The sequence below is a fragment of the Acomys russatus genome, chromosome 1 (genome assembly GCF_903995435.1).
Source record: "Acomys russatus chromosome 1, mAcoRus1.1, whole genome shotgun sequence".
Classification (NCBI taxonomy): Eukaryota; Metazoa; Chordata; class Mammalia; order Rodentia; family Muridae; genus Acomys; species Acomys russatus.
The window spans coordinates 91,832,075-91,850,227 of record NC_067137.1 but is presented as its reverse complement, the minus strand read 5'-3'; the positions used below and the strand labels follow the sequence as shown (position 1 = coordinate 91,850,227).

The following is an 18,153-nucleotide window of genomic DNA, read 5'->3' as shown; positions in this document are numbered from 1 at the left end:
TCCCCACAGGGGTCACATGTCAGCTGTCCTGTTACAGCTATGTAGTAGCGGTGGAACAACATTATGGCTGGAGGTCATCACAACACAAGGACTATATTAAAGGACGGCAGCATGAGGAAGGTTGAGAACACATGGAGAGTGTTTTGAAAGTAGAATCCAGGAACTGAAGTGTGAATTCCTAAGTGAGCCTCAGGGGACAGGCTTTGTTTGACTAGGAGCCTTGTTTATGATCCATGGTACTAGCTCATAAAGACAGACAGCAGGCTGAGAACCTACAGCCAAGGAAATTAGGGATTGTCTAATGTGAAATATATAATCACAAGAAATTTAAAATAGGAATTAAGCTGGGCGTGGTGGCACACACCTTTAATCCCAGCACTCGGGAGGCAGAGGCAGGTGGATCACTGTGAGTTCGAGGCCAGCCTGGTCTACAAAGAGCCCATGACAGCCAAGGCTACACAGAGAAACCTTGTCTTGAAAAACCAAAAATAAACAAACAAATAAATAAATATTAAATTGGAATTATTTATTTCAAATACACACTGTATTACAAATATAAATGACCTAGACAAAGATTATGAAGAAGTATAGAAAAATAAGCCAGGGCCAGGTGTGGTGGCACATGCCTTTAGTCCCAGCACTCGGGAGCCAGAGGCAGGTGGAACTCTGTGAGTTTGAAGTTAGCCTGTTCTACAAAGCTGAGTCCAGGACAGCCAGGACTAATAGAGAAACTGTCTCGAAATCTTGAACAAACAAGCAAACAAAGAAACAAACAAACAACCTCCAAAAAACAAAAAGAAAGAAAGAGAAAATAAGCCAAGGAAATTTGTAGAGGCCAAACAAGCAAATCTTTCAGAGTGATTGTAAAACAGTGCACAATGAATGTTTAAAAACAAACAAGAAGTATTACAGTTGTACAGTTCCCAATCCGGCCTTGGCTTGCTCGGATAAAACTTTGTTATGTATTTTGTAAGGCATAGATTCTATATTGTAATGTCCTATGCAAATGAAAAAAATGAATGAAATTGTAAATTTTATTGTTTTAACATGTATGCATGTTTAGTGACATTTACATTTTGAAATAAAATTTGATGATTCATTATTTAAAAACAAAACAAAACAAAAACAAAAAGCAAACAAGCAAGCAAGCAAGCAAACAAAAACCAAAACCCAATCAACTAACCAAACAAAACACATGAAGTTTAGGCCACACAGAGTGTCTCAAGCTCGCTTTTTCTTCTTTTTTTAACTTAAAAATTTTTTTCCTCTTATTGTATGAGCACGTGTGTCTATGCACTGCTTGCATGCCTGTGCGCACAGAGCGCATCAGATCCCCTGGAACTGGAGTTGTAGATGCTTGTGAGCCACCACGTGATTGCTGAGCAGTCAGTACTCTTAACCACTGAGCCATCTCTCTAGAGCCATGGCCCTGCCCCAAATACTTTCTTGAAGACAGAGATGCTTCTTTACCTGGACATATGGTGGGAGGCCGTTCCCAAAGCTCTCCGTCCCAGAACACAGAGTCCATAACAAAGAGTCACCAGGGAGGAGTCTTTATCCACATCTAGAGGCTTTAAAAATAAAGAACATATCAGAAGCTATGTAAGCATTTAGCAAGTCAGAACACATCCAATCCGTATGTCAGAGACAATCAGAGAAGGAAGAGGTTTTCCATCCATCCATCCATCCATCCATCCATCCATCCATCCATCCATCATCCAATGTAACACTGCCTTGGAGGGACACTGGAGCTGTGAGGCAGTGGCCAAGCACACTGGTGAGTGCCCCTGAGCTTAGAATGGGCTATCATCACAGTTAGAGGGCTTTCTTAGGAAAAGGTCCTTCTGGGAAAGGGATTATGGGAGTTTGCTCTTAAGGAGCGGGTTGATTCCGATTTGATTATAGAAAAACTGTAGTAGAAGGGAAAGTATATGACTGGAAAAATACCACTAATAACTTTATTCTAAACTGCGATGGGTAGAATATACCCCAGGGCTTGGTGGGTAATGTCTGAAGGGACCGGGGACACCCAGATTGGATTTGGGCCTCAAAACATATTTATTTTATGTGTATGAGCATTTTACCTGCACATATATATGTGCGCCATAAGCACGTCTAAGGAGGCCAGAAGAGGGTGTCGAACTAGAGCTACAGATGGTTGAGAGCCACCACGTGTGTGCTAGGAACCAAACTCAGGTCCTCTGTAAGAACAGCAAGTGCGTTTAACTGCTGAGCCATCTCCCCAGCCTCCAAGGTGAGTCTTTTGCATAATGTATGGGCATGCAGGAGACCTTCCTCAAGCCACATCCAGCCTTCTAGGAACCTCTGAGAGAAGAGCACTTCAGCTAGGACAGAGACCACTTCTCAGTGAGAAGATAGTGTACTTCAACACGCTCTAAGCCCAGAGAAGGGACACCGAACAGTCTACATGCCTCAAGTAACCCCCAAATTTGAGACATTATGCAAGGCCCTTGATTATACTTCACATATGGGAAACAAAGCCACCGCCTGCCTGTTACACACTTGGAGAGAAAGGTCATTTTGAGGCCCACCATTCTCAAATGTTGTCTGAGGAGGGCATTTTATCCTACCCGTTAGTTCTTCTTTGAAGCAGGCGGTTCTGGTCAGCATAGGTTGCACATCTGGTGTAAAGTTCAAGGCTACCACTAAGAGAGAAGCACGAAGGCAGCCCATTCCTAAAGACGCTAAGGTGTCAGGCTGCCTGGAAGGGGCTGGGAAGCGAGGGCTAATGGGTGGGTAACCCTGCAGGTCCTGGCTGCCGATGCGGCTTACTAACTCCAGGGTACCAAGTAATTAGGTGCTAGGTACTCAGCCCCAGTCTCCCTGAGAGGTGATGGCAGTGAGCCCTGGCCACAGTGCTTGGGACATGCAGTTTTGCTAGTCTCACTTGGGGCCTAGAACAAACAGCAGTGGCAAAGTCTGCGACTCATCTTACCAAAGGACAAGTTGTCCTAATGTGCACAGGAGTAAACACTTAAATTAAAGTGCCAGAGGGACTCCTATTTTATGTTTGTGGTCTAGATTTATTGAATCTGAATTTCTCTGGAAGGAACTAAAAATCTTTACTTCCAAAGTGCACAGTTAACTCTTACTTAAATTCACACTGAAAGTCCTAGATGTGCCCTATCCACCAGAAGTCACAGCTGCATAGGCTACTTACAATGATTGCAGCTAAGCAAAACATACACGGACACTTTTCAGGAGTTAAAGCCAACGCCATACTGGCCTCAGAGGACACATCCATCATGGCTGCAAGTTCTCACAGACAGCACTGGTCTAGACCCGCACTTGGGATAAACCTAGCTAAGTCCGGTGGGCGGTGCTTACAGACTACATTTTGGAGAGCACTGTATGGAACCACAGCTTGTGCAGCCCGGCAGTCAGGAAACTGCACAGCGAAGGAGGACCACTCTCCTTTAGCTGCGTGCCCAGACACTGTGATGTGGACATGCTGTGTAACCCAGAGGATCTGAGACCAAGTGCAGGAAGAGCTGACAGTTAATAACTGCAGGATACTCCCACTTCCTTTTGTCAGAGAATTGCAAAGGGTGTGGACTAGCTCTACCTTTGCTCTCCGGGAAGAGCAGTACTCTATCCAGTTGAGGTAAATCACACAGAAACTCTCCCGAGATATGCCTGCCAGCCGATGGTCATAGTCTTCGTCGATGTTTGGGTTAAAAGTTGGGTCCACATCAACATAATTTCGGTCCGCACACAGACGCAGTCCTTCCTGCATCGTCTCGTTAGCGAGCCATTCCTCTAGCTTAGAGGAGGTTGTGACGTAGTAAATGATGCCCTAGTTCAGACAACAGAGGGACACACGTCAGATCACAATGTAAATTTATCCCAATTTCTCAGCAAAACGAACAACTGCTCCTACAGATAACATAGTTCAAAATACTTTACTTTAACTCAGTGTCCTATACATATACTTTCAGAAAGCTAGTTCAAGTATCCCTAAACGGAAACACCATTCAGTGTGTGAAATTGCAACTGTGAAGTGATCAAGGCAATTTGCAGCCTATTAATTTCAGTGCTTTTGATTCAGACTATTTCCTTCCATCCATCGATTTATCAGCTTTTTAAGACAGGGTTTCTCTGTGTCACCCTGTTTGTCTTAGAACCCATTACATAAACCAGGCTGGTCTTAAACTCACAGAGATCCACCTGTCTCTGCTTCCTGAGTGCTAGAATTAAAGGCATATGGCACCACCACTTGTCCCAGGCTACTTTTAAAGAGGTGAAAAATTACTATACTGCATTTATTTTGAAAAATTTCTCTTAGAAAGTTATTAAAACTTTTGGTGTGCATAGGTCAAGGAATAGAAATAAAAAACACAAACATAAGGCCAGGCATGGTGGCACACGCCTGTAATCCCAGCACTCAGGAGGCACAGGCAGGCTGATTTGTGTGAGTTCAAGGCTAGCTTGGTTTACAAAATGAGTCCAGGACAGCCAAGGCTACACAGAGAAACCCTGCCTCAAAAAACCTAAATTCCTCCCCCCCACAAAAGACACACTCATAAGCATATACACATGTACACACACATACACAGACACAAAGACAGACAGATGCACACAGAAGTTAAGAAAATGTAAATTGGGCTGGAGAGATGGCTCAGAGGTTAAGAGCACTGTCTGTTCTTCCTGAGTTCAATTCCCAGCAACCACATGGTGGCTTGCAACCATCTATAATGAGATCTGGTGCCCTTTTTTGGTGGGCAGGCACACATGCAGGCAGAATACTGTATAAATAATTAATAAATCTTAAAAAAAGAAAGAAAGAAAGAAAGAAAGCAAAGTGTTTTAGCTTCCTGAGTGTAACCAAGCAAAAGCCTCAAGGTTTATCAAAATTAACACAAATAGTTTTAACAATGCAAAATAGAAAAAATTCAGATGTGTGAATTATGGCTGACCATGCACTCTTCTCTTAAAAATACTGACATTGCTGGGCCTGGTGAAATGGCTTTAATCCCAACATGGAGACAGAGGCAGATGGGTCTCTGAGAATTCCAGGATAGCCTGTCTACATAACAAATCCCTGGGCAGCTAGGGCTCTACAGTAATACTGGTAGTGGGAGTTTTAGTGTCTTTAAAAACACAGTTATGCATATAAACATGTTTTTGCTTTAATCCCAGGTGTGGGATATGGGGCTGCTTCAGATTGTCCACAGCAGCAGACTATTTGCCCTGTGCGGGCGTGGAGAGGGGCATGATCTTTGCCAGCTGCAGACAGTTTAATTCTGAGGACTCTTGGTAGGGAACACATGCCAGAGCAGAGGTGTGCGTGTGGAGGGGAGAAACGCTCTCTGAAGAAGAGGCTGCTGCTCCCCAGTGCTGCTCCTGGTTGTTTCAGTTTGATGAGAAGTTAGCTATATCCTGAAATGAAGGCTGACCTCGTCCTGAGGTCCCTGACCCTGACCAGCAGGAAGTAGCTGACGAGACCTACGCCCTCCCTTCCCATTAGTCTTTCTGTCCTACCTGGTGTGGGAGTGTTGAAAGAGATTGGGGTGGAGAAGGGAGGTAGAGGTATAAGAACCCCAATAAAACAGATAAAAATACATGCCAATAAATACTCAGTCTCCAGGAAACAAAACAGTAACTATGGAGGACTAATTTTGGCAGTGAGGGGCCTAGCTTTGCCCTCAGGCCTGGTCAGTCAGTGTTACAGTCTCAATGTGACCTGCACGAGTCCTGGGACCCTGTCAACTCTACTTGACTGCGGACTTCAGTGTCTAAGAGCCAAGCAAATGTGTGCATGCGCCTGAGTGCCCAGGAGCCCTGAAGCAGAAACCACGAATGCCAACGGGCACATGGAGCAGGCCAGAGCGAGACCTGCACGGGGTGGGGGGGGGATATTATTATTTTTCCCACGGGTTTATTTTAATTGGCCTCTTTGGGAACTAGAGAGTTCAAATCATTACTCAGAAGCAAAATACAAGTTTGAGTTCTTACCTAGTTCTGGGCCTGATCTTTAGTAAGCAATGTACTATTAGCATCGCAAAAGTTAATGAATACAAATGTCATGCGCCTGTGAGTCCGTGTGTGTGTGTGTGTGTACACGTACACACATGGATGTGTGTATTTCTGTGTGTGTGCACCTGTGCGTGTCTTTCCCTAGAAACCCCTCAGCTGTTCAGAGGTCCGAGCAGACGCACCCCTTACCTTGACATAGTAAGTGGTAAGGACTCTGCGAAGATCAAAGACTTGCAGCATGGACGCCGCACTGTTGTCAGTGATGCTGTAGCCCTCCAGAATGTACTTGGTGACGACCACTTCCCAAGCCAGCCAGCGCTGGCCAAAGGCAGCGTTGAAGGACAGCACGTGAGGGACATGGCCTGGCTCACAGCAGCAGAACCCCTCGTCTTCCTCTACACCTTCTGTGATGGCCTCCACCTCCCGCTGCTGACAGTAGGTACCTTAAAAAGAGACCAGGACCATTATAGACCAAGGCAAAAACCAGCAACTGGAAAATGAATGTGTACTTAGCACAGACAACTTAGAGAAGACACATTTGTACAGCAATTCACAGTATGTGATTCATTTGGCTTAGAATATTCATCACTAAACTGTAGAACTGAGGCCGACGCTCTGTTTACCTACAGAATCAATATGTTTTAGCGCAGCGAAGGCTATAAAGTAGCTTCTTTATCCCGACTGACAGACTTCCGAGTTTTTTAGTGTGCTCACAATTGCATCAGTGCCAAGTCGAGGCCAAAGGAGTGAACGGTCACCCCTAAAGGTGTGCACTCAGCACACAGCAACAGCGGGAGGGTGCTGCCCTGTCACAGCAGTCCATCCTCTTACATGAGCTCCAGGGACCAGGGACCGCCCCCCAGGCCCAGCAGAAGCATGTCCTCTGATTAGTTTGGCTCTTTTTCTAAGACAATGCTTCTTCCCTGTTTCCCATTCCAAACTAAAAACGCACAAAGAACTTAGAAAGGGTAAAACTCTCCAGAAATGGCCAAGTCTGGAGCTCCATAAAATACCCTCTACTCATGTGGATAGCTAATTATTTTGCAAGTTTGAAAACTCAAGTTGTTAAAGAGGATACAGAAAGATATGAATATATTAAATAGTTTCTGATGTTTCTTCTGTCTGAAGGTCACTTATGTTAGTATTCATCAGAATGTACATTCATCTAAATGTATCCGTTTCTGTGTAGAATAAATTGGTGTCAGCACATAAAACTGCAGAGGGCTGGTGGGAGGGGCTATGATCCCAAAGACTGAGTTTTGTAGCTCGTTCAAGCTTTATTTATTATATGTATGTGTCCCTGAGTATATGTATGTGCACCACTCATGCATGCTGGTGGCCGTGGAGTCCAGAAGAGGGTGTCAGATCCCCTGGACCTGAAGTTGTGAGCCACCCGATGTGGATGCTGGGAGCAGAACCTGGGTCTCTGGATGAGCAGCAAATGCTCTCAACAGCTAAGCCATCCATGTTGTAGAAGTTTTGGTTTATATGTAAACACATTTTTGTTTTAATCCTAAGAGTGGGATATGGGGGCTGCTCCAGTTTGTTCACAGCTGATAACTGCCTCATGATGACGTGCTGGGAACTACCTCATGCCTGGGTGTGCTCTTTGTTAGTGGGGACAAAAGCTAGACCCAGAGGGAGGGAAGGAGGGAAGGAGGTAGAGGCAGACAGACAGACATTGGAGGCTCCAAGAAGGAAGAAGGCTGCTGGTGCTTCCCCCCTGCTGCTCCTGGTCACTTTGCTGCAGTTTGAGGAGAAGGTGGAGATCTCCTAAAACGAGGATTGGACTTGCCCCAAGGAACCCTACAGCCCTAAACAGCAGGAAGCAGCTAAGGAAAAGTATGCCCCTTCTCCCCACTAACTTTCTTTCTCCTCTACCTGGTGTTGGGGTATTGGAAGAGATTGAGGAGGAGTAGAGAGAAAGAGATTTAAGAAACCGAAAATAAAAAGTTTTTAAATATACGCCTACAATTGCCCAGTTGCCAATTCTGAAACTTATCTACTACAGTTGCAGTATGAACTAAAAGGTGAGTGAACGTCTTACCTCTGAATTCAAGTCCCCGCAGCTGGAAAGTGACCAGGCCGTTGCCTATCTCTATGAGGTGTACCAGTGCATTGAGATAGTCAGAGGCCAGGAGGAAACAGTCTCCAGTACTATAGTTTCCCCACCGTCCCAGCAGCAAATCCCCACAAAGACTGTGCTGTAAGGATCTGGTTAAATGCTCATAGAAGATAGAATTCAGATTGTTGTCATCTGATCCTGTAAGAAGAGAGTTTAAGAAAAGTTTATTTCACTTTAAGTACCTGTTATATTGACGAACAAGATCACTAAAAATACTGAAACGTGGTAGACATCATAACGTAGGCTGCACTCCCATCATTTGGGAACAGAGGCAGGAAGGCCAGCCTGGGCTAGAGAGTATACAAATGAACAACCTAAAATTAAATTCCTCTTTTGGCCACGTTGACATTTATTTGACAAGAAAAAATACATACCATATACCTACAACTTGTATATTAAAACCAAAAAGTGCTATGGTTTGAACGCACAATGTCCCCCCAGCGACTGACACCCAGCTGGTTATGTTACTGTGAGGTGGTGGAAACAGGAAGAGACACCGAGTAGAGGGAAGGGCGACCCCGGGACAGGCGCGTGAAGAGTGTGCTGGCACCCTGGCATGAACAGCTCATGGAAGTTCTGCCTCAACACAAGCCTACAGCACACAGCCTAATGGTGCCAGGTGACCATTACGCCTCTGAAACTGTGGGCAGAGTACATCCACCCTCCTTTGAGACTGCTTATCGTGGGTATTTTATCACAGCAACAGAAACTTCACTAATACACACAAAATAATGAGTAAAGCTTCAGAATCAAGATTCAGAAGTCAAGGGGCTGGAGAGATGGCTCAGCAGTTAAAAGCATATACTGTTCTTACAGAGGACCTGAGTTCTGTTCCAAACACGCACATCAGGCAGCTCACAAACCTCTGTTAATGCCAGCCCTAGGAATTCCCTCTTCTGGCACCCACAAGCATCTGCACCCATGTGCATGTGTACACAGACAGACAGACAGACAGACAGACAGACAGATGGACATAATTAAAAATAAATCTTAAAGAGTTGCAAGTCTCAATATCCCTCTGAGGGCTCCCATTTGTGCAATGTGAGAAGATGCATCTTACATACTCCCCACCCCCCCAGAGACAGGGTTTCTCTGTGTAGCCCTGGCTGTCCTGGACTCATTTTGTAGACCAGGCTGGTCTTGAACTCAGAGATCCACCTGCCTCTGCCTCCCAGAGTGCTGGGATTACAGGGATGCGTCAGGCACCCGGCTTGACCCTACACACTTTTGCACTGGTTATGATTCAAAAACCACTACTACCATTTAATGAAATCAGTCTTTTCATTAAAAAAAATATACAGGATACAGAATTCAAGACAACAAAACTATGATCTGGTAAGGGAAGTTAGCAGGATTATGTAGGAGTTGAGTAAACGAACCCAAACCAAAGAGAAGTGAGTCAAAACTCAAATCCTGCAAAGGCTCATAAGGGGCAGAAGTGAACTGTAGGAACCAGGCCTGACTGGGTTGCCTGCCTGTCTTGCTGTTTCATGTCCTGTTTCTAGCAGCTTCCATGTCTGTGTTTATCTTGGTTAGCTAGTCATGTTTACTGCTCTGAGAATGCAACCCCTCCCATCCTCGAGACTTTTCCTCCTGTGTGCAATTACCTCTTGAGGGATTTCAGGGATTTCAGCTGGGAGGAGGATTCCTGTTTTGCTACCTATAAGAAGGCTCTTTGGAACTTTGGAGGGACCGGAGGACGAGAATAATAAACCGCTGCTGCGGCTGCTGCTCTCTTAGCATGAAGGACCCACTGTGTTATTTTGTGTGTGTGTGTGTGTGTGCGCGTGCGCGCGCGCGCTTGAGTTAAATCCGCAGTCCCTCGCCCTGGACTCAGTACCGCGGTGGCGTGGGTGCCACAGTGAACCAAACCTGCAGATACAGCCGTGACACCTACAGAGCTGGTCACAAGGTTATACTGGAAGGAAAGCATTAGCAACCCTCCTCATGGGCTACATGAGACAGATGCCATCTCTGCAAATATCACATCCATAGCAGCAAATCCTAAGCTGCAGGCAAAGAATTGGAGAAAGGCAGGTATTGAAGGCTTGGGAGTTATTTAAATTCACAGAAACTACACATTAGAACAATGAGGGGCGTCTATCTGTACTTAGTGGTATCTGTCCATTAAACAGGTGTGTGGGCTTCTTCCTCAGGACCTCCTCCCGGTGTTATCAGCATCCAAGAACTCTAAGCCCGTGCACATGTGCTGGAGATGAGGTGACTCTTTCCTCTATGACTGACTGTATGCGATTAACACCGAGTAAACAGCTCTAACGCAGTTTCATAACTGAAAGTCGATTTGATTCTTAGAGTTTGGTTTCTCAGCTGGATAGAGTAGTTGAAGAACTTCCAGTTAAATGGAAACAGACTCCAGTCCATTTGGGAGTAGTGTTTGTTTGAGGAATTAGTTAATAGTTTCCTGAGCTAATGAAATGATTCATTAATCTCGCCTGGTTGGAGCAGCAAGGTTCCCAGGAACAGGGTGATAAAATGAGATTTTCCAAATAAGCTACGACTCAAACTTGAGATAACGATACCACCAAAATTCTATCCACTCAGGCTTCACGTTGGGTGGAAATTAGAACCCATGACACCCATGCACAGAATTAAATAAATAAAATTCACTTTAATATTTACCTAACCCTTGGGAGAAAGCTGTAAGGACACATGTTGGTGCACCCAACGTTCTTGTCTAGTTTTCGTCTGACTCCTACTTAGCTTACCTAAGGGCCTTCCCTGAATGGCATAGTGAACATTTCTTGGCACTCTAAGACACATCCTATCAAGGGTAAGGATATACACTGGATACGCTCTGACTCACACACACTGTGTTTTGCTAAAGCAAAAAGAAAGGATATCTGCCTTTTAAAAATTGATTGTTTGCACCCGTAATCCAAGCCCTCAGGAGATGGAGGCAGGAAGATTGTGAATCAGAGGCCAGTCTATACCACATCTGTCCTGCTTGAAGCCAGGCCAGGCAACAGAGAGACCCTGTCCCCAAAGAACAAAACAGAACTCCTTTATATAAGTTATGGTAAGCGGGAGTGAACTGATGAACTTGTGAATGTGCGTGTGTGAGTGCAGGAGCGTATGTACACAAACACACAAACAAGCCAAACCCTCTGCCTCACCTCTTCACAGATAGGACTATTACCTGGATTTCTGTCAAGCTGAGAAGCCAGTCTGGTATTTGAGTGATCCACACGTTTTGTGCTGAAGAAAACAAAGCAAAACACTTTTAGTATACTTAAAAAAAAAAAAAAAAAAAAAAAAGAGCAAGGGAGAAACTAAAAGATACAGACACCACTCACATCTGTAGGAAAATCACATTCGATAATCATGAACTTGTTAGCACAGACTCACAGTGAAATTTTTTTCTGTCATATTTTCACAACAGATAAACATCTTTATCCTCATTCATGTTTCATTACAGAGTGTAAAACGACACCTATGAACGTACTACAAACAAAAACTGGCCAGACAGCAAGAAGACAAACTGCATACAGCTCTCCCAAGTGCACAGTCATGGACCCTCTTCTCAGGGAAAAGCTTATCTAGAAATGTCCAGAGGTTCTGTGGTCCATGGAAGGTCAATTTCCCTAATGGGATCAGTAGACTCAAAGACTCTCTCAGTTTTCCAGGTAGAGCTATCCTAATACCAAACTGCTGTCGGCTCCTTCTCAGCATGCTGACGCCTGCACTGGCACTGCAGCAGCATGGGCGCCAAGGGCTGGTGCTTGAGCAGGAAGCAAGGCAGAGGTCCCGAACAGTACCCAGCCTTCACTGTCACATACCTGGAAGCAGCTAGCTAATTTGTCTCTCTAAAAATGCCCAGAAGGAGGCAGTAAGCTAAAAGTTTGAATTCTCAACTCCTTGGTGCAGGCTACATTAGAATCCTATGTACAAAATGTGACAGTGCAGAAGCTACTCCACCCTTTCAGGTGCTCTGCTGTCTGGAGGGAGTCAGTGATCTGAGCAAGCTGAATTGGTGGCCTTTCGCTTGAAACTACTGTTACTTCAAATGAAGAAAGTGTGATGTTATTCAGATGTGTTACTTAGCGTGTTTACAAACACGAGAAAGTGAGTTCATCACTTCAAACATGGCAGTAGCTCTCAAAAACAAAATTCAAAATTTCAAGGAAAAACTTAGAATGGGGAAAACGTGTACCCACAACACAGCTAATGACTTTTCTTTTGAGATTGGTGATACTCTGAACACCTTTTTAAAGTGCCATGCAATGTTTGGATCAGTACCTGGAGACCTATGTTACTCAACAAGCACGTCATTTTCAAATGGCCAATAAATGCTAAAATACATATACAAAAAAAAAAAAATTCTCTGTCAAAGAAGATAGACACACCAACCTAGACGTAATACTGTTCTAAAGGCTCACAGGTTCATTTGGAGTCTACACTACAATTAGCTTTTAAGAAAGCATGATTTGCCAGGCGGTGGTGGTGCACGCCTTTAATCCCAGCACGCAGGAGGCAGAGGTAGGTGGGTCTCTGTGAGTCAGAGGCCAGCCTGGTCTACACAGAGAGAGTTTCAAGTCATCCAGGGATATAAAGGGAAACCCCATCTTGAAAAACCAAATAAAAAAGAAACCATTATTTGTTGACTTTTGGTGAAAGATAAAAGAAAAATATCCACAACTGTCTTTAAAAGTCTACTGAAACATTTTTCTTGGGGCTGGAGAGACGCTTGGTGGTTAAGAGCACTGGGCTGGGTCCTCTGCTCCCACACAGTGGCTTAGTACTGTCCTTAACTCCAGTTCCAGGGAATCCGATGCCACATCTGAACTCCAGGAACCAGTCAGTACGCAGTGTACATGCATATGTGTAGACAAAACACTCAGACATGTTAAAATAAGAAAACTTCTTTCTTTTTCAACTGTGAATCTGAGAGGACAAATTTTCTTCCTTAATTTCAAGCAAAATGTTGCGCTTCAAGAATGGATGAAAAGCAGGTAAGTGTGGATCTAACCAGTCTTAGCAAGTCAAACATTAAAGGGCTGCAAAACTGGAAACAATGTAATCTTCCTATTCAAATTTTGGTAGGTGGGAAGCACTCAGTTTAAAATGTTATTTATGTTAATTAGGGATACCCTAGCCTCCCTTTTTTAGATAGGGTCTGTCCATTTGGCCATGCTTGAAACTTGTAATCCTCAGCTTTATTGTCTGGGTTCTGGAATGCCGGGCACAGTGGATATTTTCTTATTTTTAAATGAATACATACACATTTTAAATAGGGTTTCTTTGAAAATGTTGAATAAAACTTCTATTTAAGTACTATGGCACCTTGAGTATTTTAAGGGTACCAAAAATACTGATACAAACTGTTAAGAACTGTTGTCACAGAATGTAACTTCAGCCTAGACACTGGCCTAGAAGAATAGGGTACAGAAAGTAATAAAAATTTACCAAAATAGGAAACACCACCTACAGTTTTAGATGAGGGCCAGAGGAGAAATGCCCAATGTACACGCTTGCTCACCGTTTCAAAGTTGAGACCATTATTTTCCTAAATAAAAATGTTGGGGTAGGGCAGTGTAGGGAAAGGCATCACAGGACAGCCAGAAATATAAACCAAACAAGCCATCGCGAGACGTAGTGTTAACATACACGTCAGCGCTCATCCTCCCTGTGCAAGGACTGCTCTAAGCATCAGACTAAACAGCCAGTCAGTGAATCTAATGAACAAAGGGCTTGAGTGAAGTTGTAAGAAACTTTCCTTCCAGAAAAGGCAAAGGAATTTATAAAGGCTTAGCTCTAGACACATTTCTAAGGAAAATATGCTGACTCACCACAGACATTACAAGGTTGTACACTATCTAACATAAAGCCACAGTGTTACTGACAGGGTCTAAGCCCAAGACATGTCATTGAAAAAAATGCAGAGGAGAATAATTAGGATTGTACCTTAGAATCACATGGGTGAGAAAATAAAGATCAATATCCTCAACTCTATATAATCTGCAAATTTTAAAAATAGCTGTAAATTTTTAGCAAAGTATTTTATCACAGCAAATTATAACCATTTTTTAAAAAATATGATCAAGCCACTGACTGTTTTCCCCTGTAACAAAGACAGAGCCTGGCTTCCGTGCGTTTGCTCACTCACTTGTAGTCCCTCTCCCAGAACTTCACGGGTCTGACGTAGGAGGTGATGAATATGGCACTGCCCAGGAAGGGGTTTAGTGGCGTGGAGAAGAGAGCCGACACCACTGCCTGAACAAACAGCATAGCCGAGTCTATGAGGAAATGGTTAAGGGATACACACAACAAACAGGAAAGAGGGAAAAGGCCTACATTTCAACCTTGGAATGATACAGCTGAGCTTAACTTCATAGAGGGTAACAGCAAAATCTGGGGCCAAATGAGAGGGCTCTGCAGGTAAAGGCATGCATTGCCAGGCCTCAGCACGCTTGTTAGAAGGAGAACTGTCTCTCCTGTTGTCTCTGACCTCTACATGTGCAGCATGCACACTGGCAGACCTAAGTAAATAAATAAATGTAATAATATATATATATTTTTTTTAAATTGCAAGTACAAAAAAAGTCTGCGTTTGAATATGGCTGGAGTCACTAGTCTTCATGGTTATTTTAAAGTGTTCTTGAGGTCTGAGGAGGATGGAAACCTTCATCCAGGAATTTAATTATGACTGTTAAGAAAAATGTTCTGTTCATTTAGTCCAAGTGTATAAAAGTTCCTGACTTTATTAACATTCACCTTGTATTTTAAATATAAAATTTTAAAATAGGATTACTTATTACAAATCCTATCTTGCTCATGTTTGGCTGCTCTGTGAGTTGCACAACCTCAATCAGGATGAGTGGGTCTTCAGAGCCCGTGAGGCTTCGCCAGCTTGTCGCAGCCCCTGGCATGCCTGCTGTAGAAGACTGCCTGCAGGCTGACGTTCTCATCAAGGATATGACTAGCCATTTTCACACACTGTAGTGAAGGATACGGGGCACCGCAAAGGGCTGAGCAAAAGCATGGAATGCAGAGCCCCACGTGATCTGCCAGGGCGCCACATAGGTGTACACAAACTGCAGTTTATAGAGGAGCTCCCAAAGCTGTGGAGAGAAAGGAAAAGCTGTCAGGAAAACAGTAAGCAGGTACTTCAATCAGAAAATAAAAGACCTTTAAGATGTGTCTTCTTCATAACACGAAAATGACAATGAAATTATTTTCCAATCAGAGAGCAACAGGATTCATCGACTGCCAAAACACTGGCATCCCTTTAATACAAAGATGATTTTTTAAAATGTAGACATGGACTTATGGATTGGTGTTTTAAGAGTCTATGCCCTCTTCTGGCCAGTCTCGGTATTACCACCACTGCAAGCCAAATGAGGGGTAGAAGCAACAAGGTTACTGTCTTGTAAAGAAACTCTAGTGTCCCTAAAACATGTGTGTATTTTATTCCAGGACACATTTACCTTGAACTCTAATGCTTTGGAGTAAATATGGAGTAGATACGTAATCACAAGGAATGAGGAGACAATCTCTCTAGTACAGCGGCCGCTGTCTGTTGAACAGCGATTTCTCTTTGTACATCTGTCTGAACCTCACCTGCTACCAGTCCCCACTGAAGTCTCATTTGACTCTGGCTCTTATGAACACACGACAAGCACTGCTTCCTGCTCCAAATAACCGGTGACAGAAGAGGACTATTACTTAGAAGCCAATAAATCAAAATACCAGCAGCGCAAGCCTCACAAGCATGCCACTGAGAGGGTGTTGCAGATGCTCCTTTCGTGACGGATTACCTTGCTGAACAAGATGGACATGAAGAAGAGATCCAGCAGCATGGTCTCTGAGAAGGCTTCGTAGTCGAACTTGAAAAAGAGCACAGTGAAGATGACGGTGACGTACTGGTACGTGGGGCTGCTGAAGGAGGAGCGCAGCAGCTTCAGGCCAGCAATGGTGATCATCAGAGCACCCAGCCTGCAGTGGAGAGAGGCGGTACTCAGCACCCAGCACCCTGAGGCCACCATGTGTTCACTATAAGCTTTTGATAGAGACCAGACTTCTGGAATTGATGGATAAGAGCAGAGTGTGTGTGTACACCCAGAATCTCAGCGCCCAGGAGATCAGTCCAAATCCTTTGTCTCAAGAAATAGATACCTGATAACAGTGACTTCCATGGATAAGCACCTCACACCCTGAAAGGCACTAATGCAGTATTCCTTACTAGTACAACTGTGATCTTTTCCCTCTACATAAATAAACACGTTAAAAAACAAGCTTTACAGCTGTAAAACCTTGTTCTCTAGCTTTTCAATATTTGTATCACTTTAACATTAGCTACATTTAATCCATGAAAAACATGTACTAAACTACTGAGTAAGACTGAAGGGTAACCATGTAGGCAAATGAACATCTATACAGTCTTCGCACAGTACAGAACAGCGATCTTCAAAACCTGTCATCTAATACTAAAATCTAGCCTTACATATATATATATATTTTTTTTTTTTCCCTTTCTTTTTGGTTTTTTGAGACAGGTTTTCTGTTTAACTTTGGCTGTCTGAGACTCGCTTTGTAGACCAGGCTGGCCTCGAACTCACAGAGGGCTGCCTGCCTCTGCCTCCCCAAGTGGTGGGATTACAAGAGTGCACCACTGTGCCCAGCTTATAATTTTTAAAATTACATTTTTCCATTTATCTTGCATAAATGCATGCATATGTGCATGTAAGCATGTGTAGCTGCCCCAGCACGTGTGGAGGTCAGAAGACAACCTGCTGGGGTTGGTTCTCTTCCTCCACTATGTGGGTCCTAGGGACTGAACCCGTGAGGCGTGGCAGCAGGCACCTCCACTGCTGAGCCATCTAGCCAGCCCTCAAACTAACTTTACTTAATAAGCATCTTCTCATAAAAAAGTGGTTGACAAGAAGTCAAGAACAGTAAATACAGTGATGCTCGAAAACAAACAAACAAACAAGTAAATAAAAGTAAATAGGAAGACAGAGAAATTTTCACCTGAGCCTTTTCTTTTCCAATGCTGTGTGCCAAAGACACAGTGCTCAATGGCACTTGAGCAATGATTCAAGACTGCTTTACCAAGTGTAACACACTGCTTACACCCAATCTAATGACAGGGACCAGAGGACTGTGCACTCACTCTGTATCCAGTTTCTTTGGGCTGGCAATTGTCTCTGCACTGCTGCTCAGTTCATTGAGGACAATCAGTGGATAGATGATATTCTTTTCCACAAAAAGAAGCCACACGTGAAGTTTTTCAAACCACATCATAGTGGCTGCATCTGATGAGGCAACAAGTCCAGAAAATCACAATTCATACAGTGCTTAAGTCAGTCATATGGTAAAAAGAAAGGATGAAATTATGACTCAAATTTAGCTCAGTGCTATCAGTATAAAAATGTAAGAAGCCTATACTTGAATGACTAACTTCTGACACATGCACTCATGCGAGTGTACACACCCCTACACCCCCGAGTTTCTGACTTAGACACGATTCATAGCTAGGTAAGTTTACTTTTTTTTTCTTCTGAGACAGGGTTTCTCTGTGTATCCTTGGCTATCCTAGACTTGCTTTGTAGACCAGGCTGGCCTAGAATTCAGAGAGATCTACCTGCCTCTGCCTCCCGAGTGCTAGGATTACAGGCGTGCGCCACCATGCCCAGCCCTAGGTAAGTTTACTTTTATAAGCTGTCTGTGTGAAGCTGTGGGTCAGGCCAGGGCCGTACACATGGAAGGCAACTGTCTATCACGGACCGGCATCTAAAGCAAAACTTTTCTTTCTTAAGACCTTATTTTTCACTGTACTTTTTCTCATTTTGTATATAGAAAAGGTTCTTGGGCTTGGCCTCATCTCTAGATACATGCAATCTATTAAAGTATCTGGTTTTAAACTGTGAAGATATATATTGTAGATATACACATGCACGATTTACATTTACCCAGTTTATAGGTCATTTTCATCACTAGTGACCTGTAAAGGTTAAGGCAACAGTTCTTGGGCTATCTGAAAACAGTGCACCAGGCTGCTAGGCAGTCTTCAC

At 43.8% G+C, this 18,153-nt stretch overlaps 1 protein-coding gene across 2 annotated transcripts in view; it reads right to left on the bottom strand.

The window, feature by feature from the left end:
• Nucleotides 1–18,153, bottom strand: part of Pcnx1 (pecanex 1) — a 151,773-nt gene that overhangs the window by 9,317 nt on the left and 124,303 nt on the right. For both annotated transcript variants that reach the window (XM_051148609.1, XM_051148601.1), the window contains 9 exons: nucleotides 17,253–17,394; nucleotides 15,898–16,075; nucleotides 15,093–15,201; nucleotides 14,247–14,376; nucleotides 11,280–11,338; nucleotides 8,045–8,260; nucleotides 6,187–6,440; nucleotides 3,587–3,817; nucleotides 1,471–1,571 (listed from right to left, as the gene is read on the bottom strand). In XM_051148609.1, coding sequence (XP_051004566.1) covers nucleotides 1,471–1,571; nucleotides 3,587–3,817; nucleotides 6,187–6,440; nucleotides 8,045–8,260; nucleotides 11,280–11,338; nucleotides 14,247–14,376; nucleotides 15,093–15,201; nucleotides 15,898–16,075; nucleotides 17,253–17,394 — 1,420 coding nt within the window. The remainder of the gene's footprint in view (nucleotides 1–1,470; nucleotides 1,572–3,586; nucleotides 3,818–6,186; nucleotides 6,441–8,044; nucleotides 8,261–11,279; nucleotides 11,339–14,246; nucleotides 14,377–15,092; nucleotides 15,202–15,897; nucleotides 16,076–17,252; nucleotides 17,395–18,153) is intronic.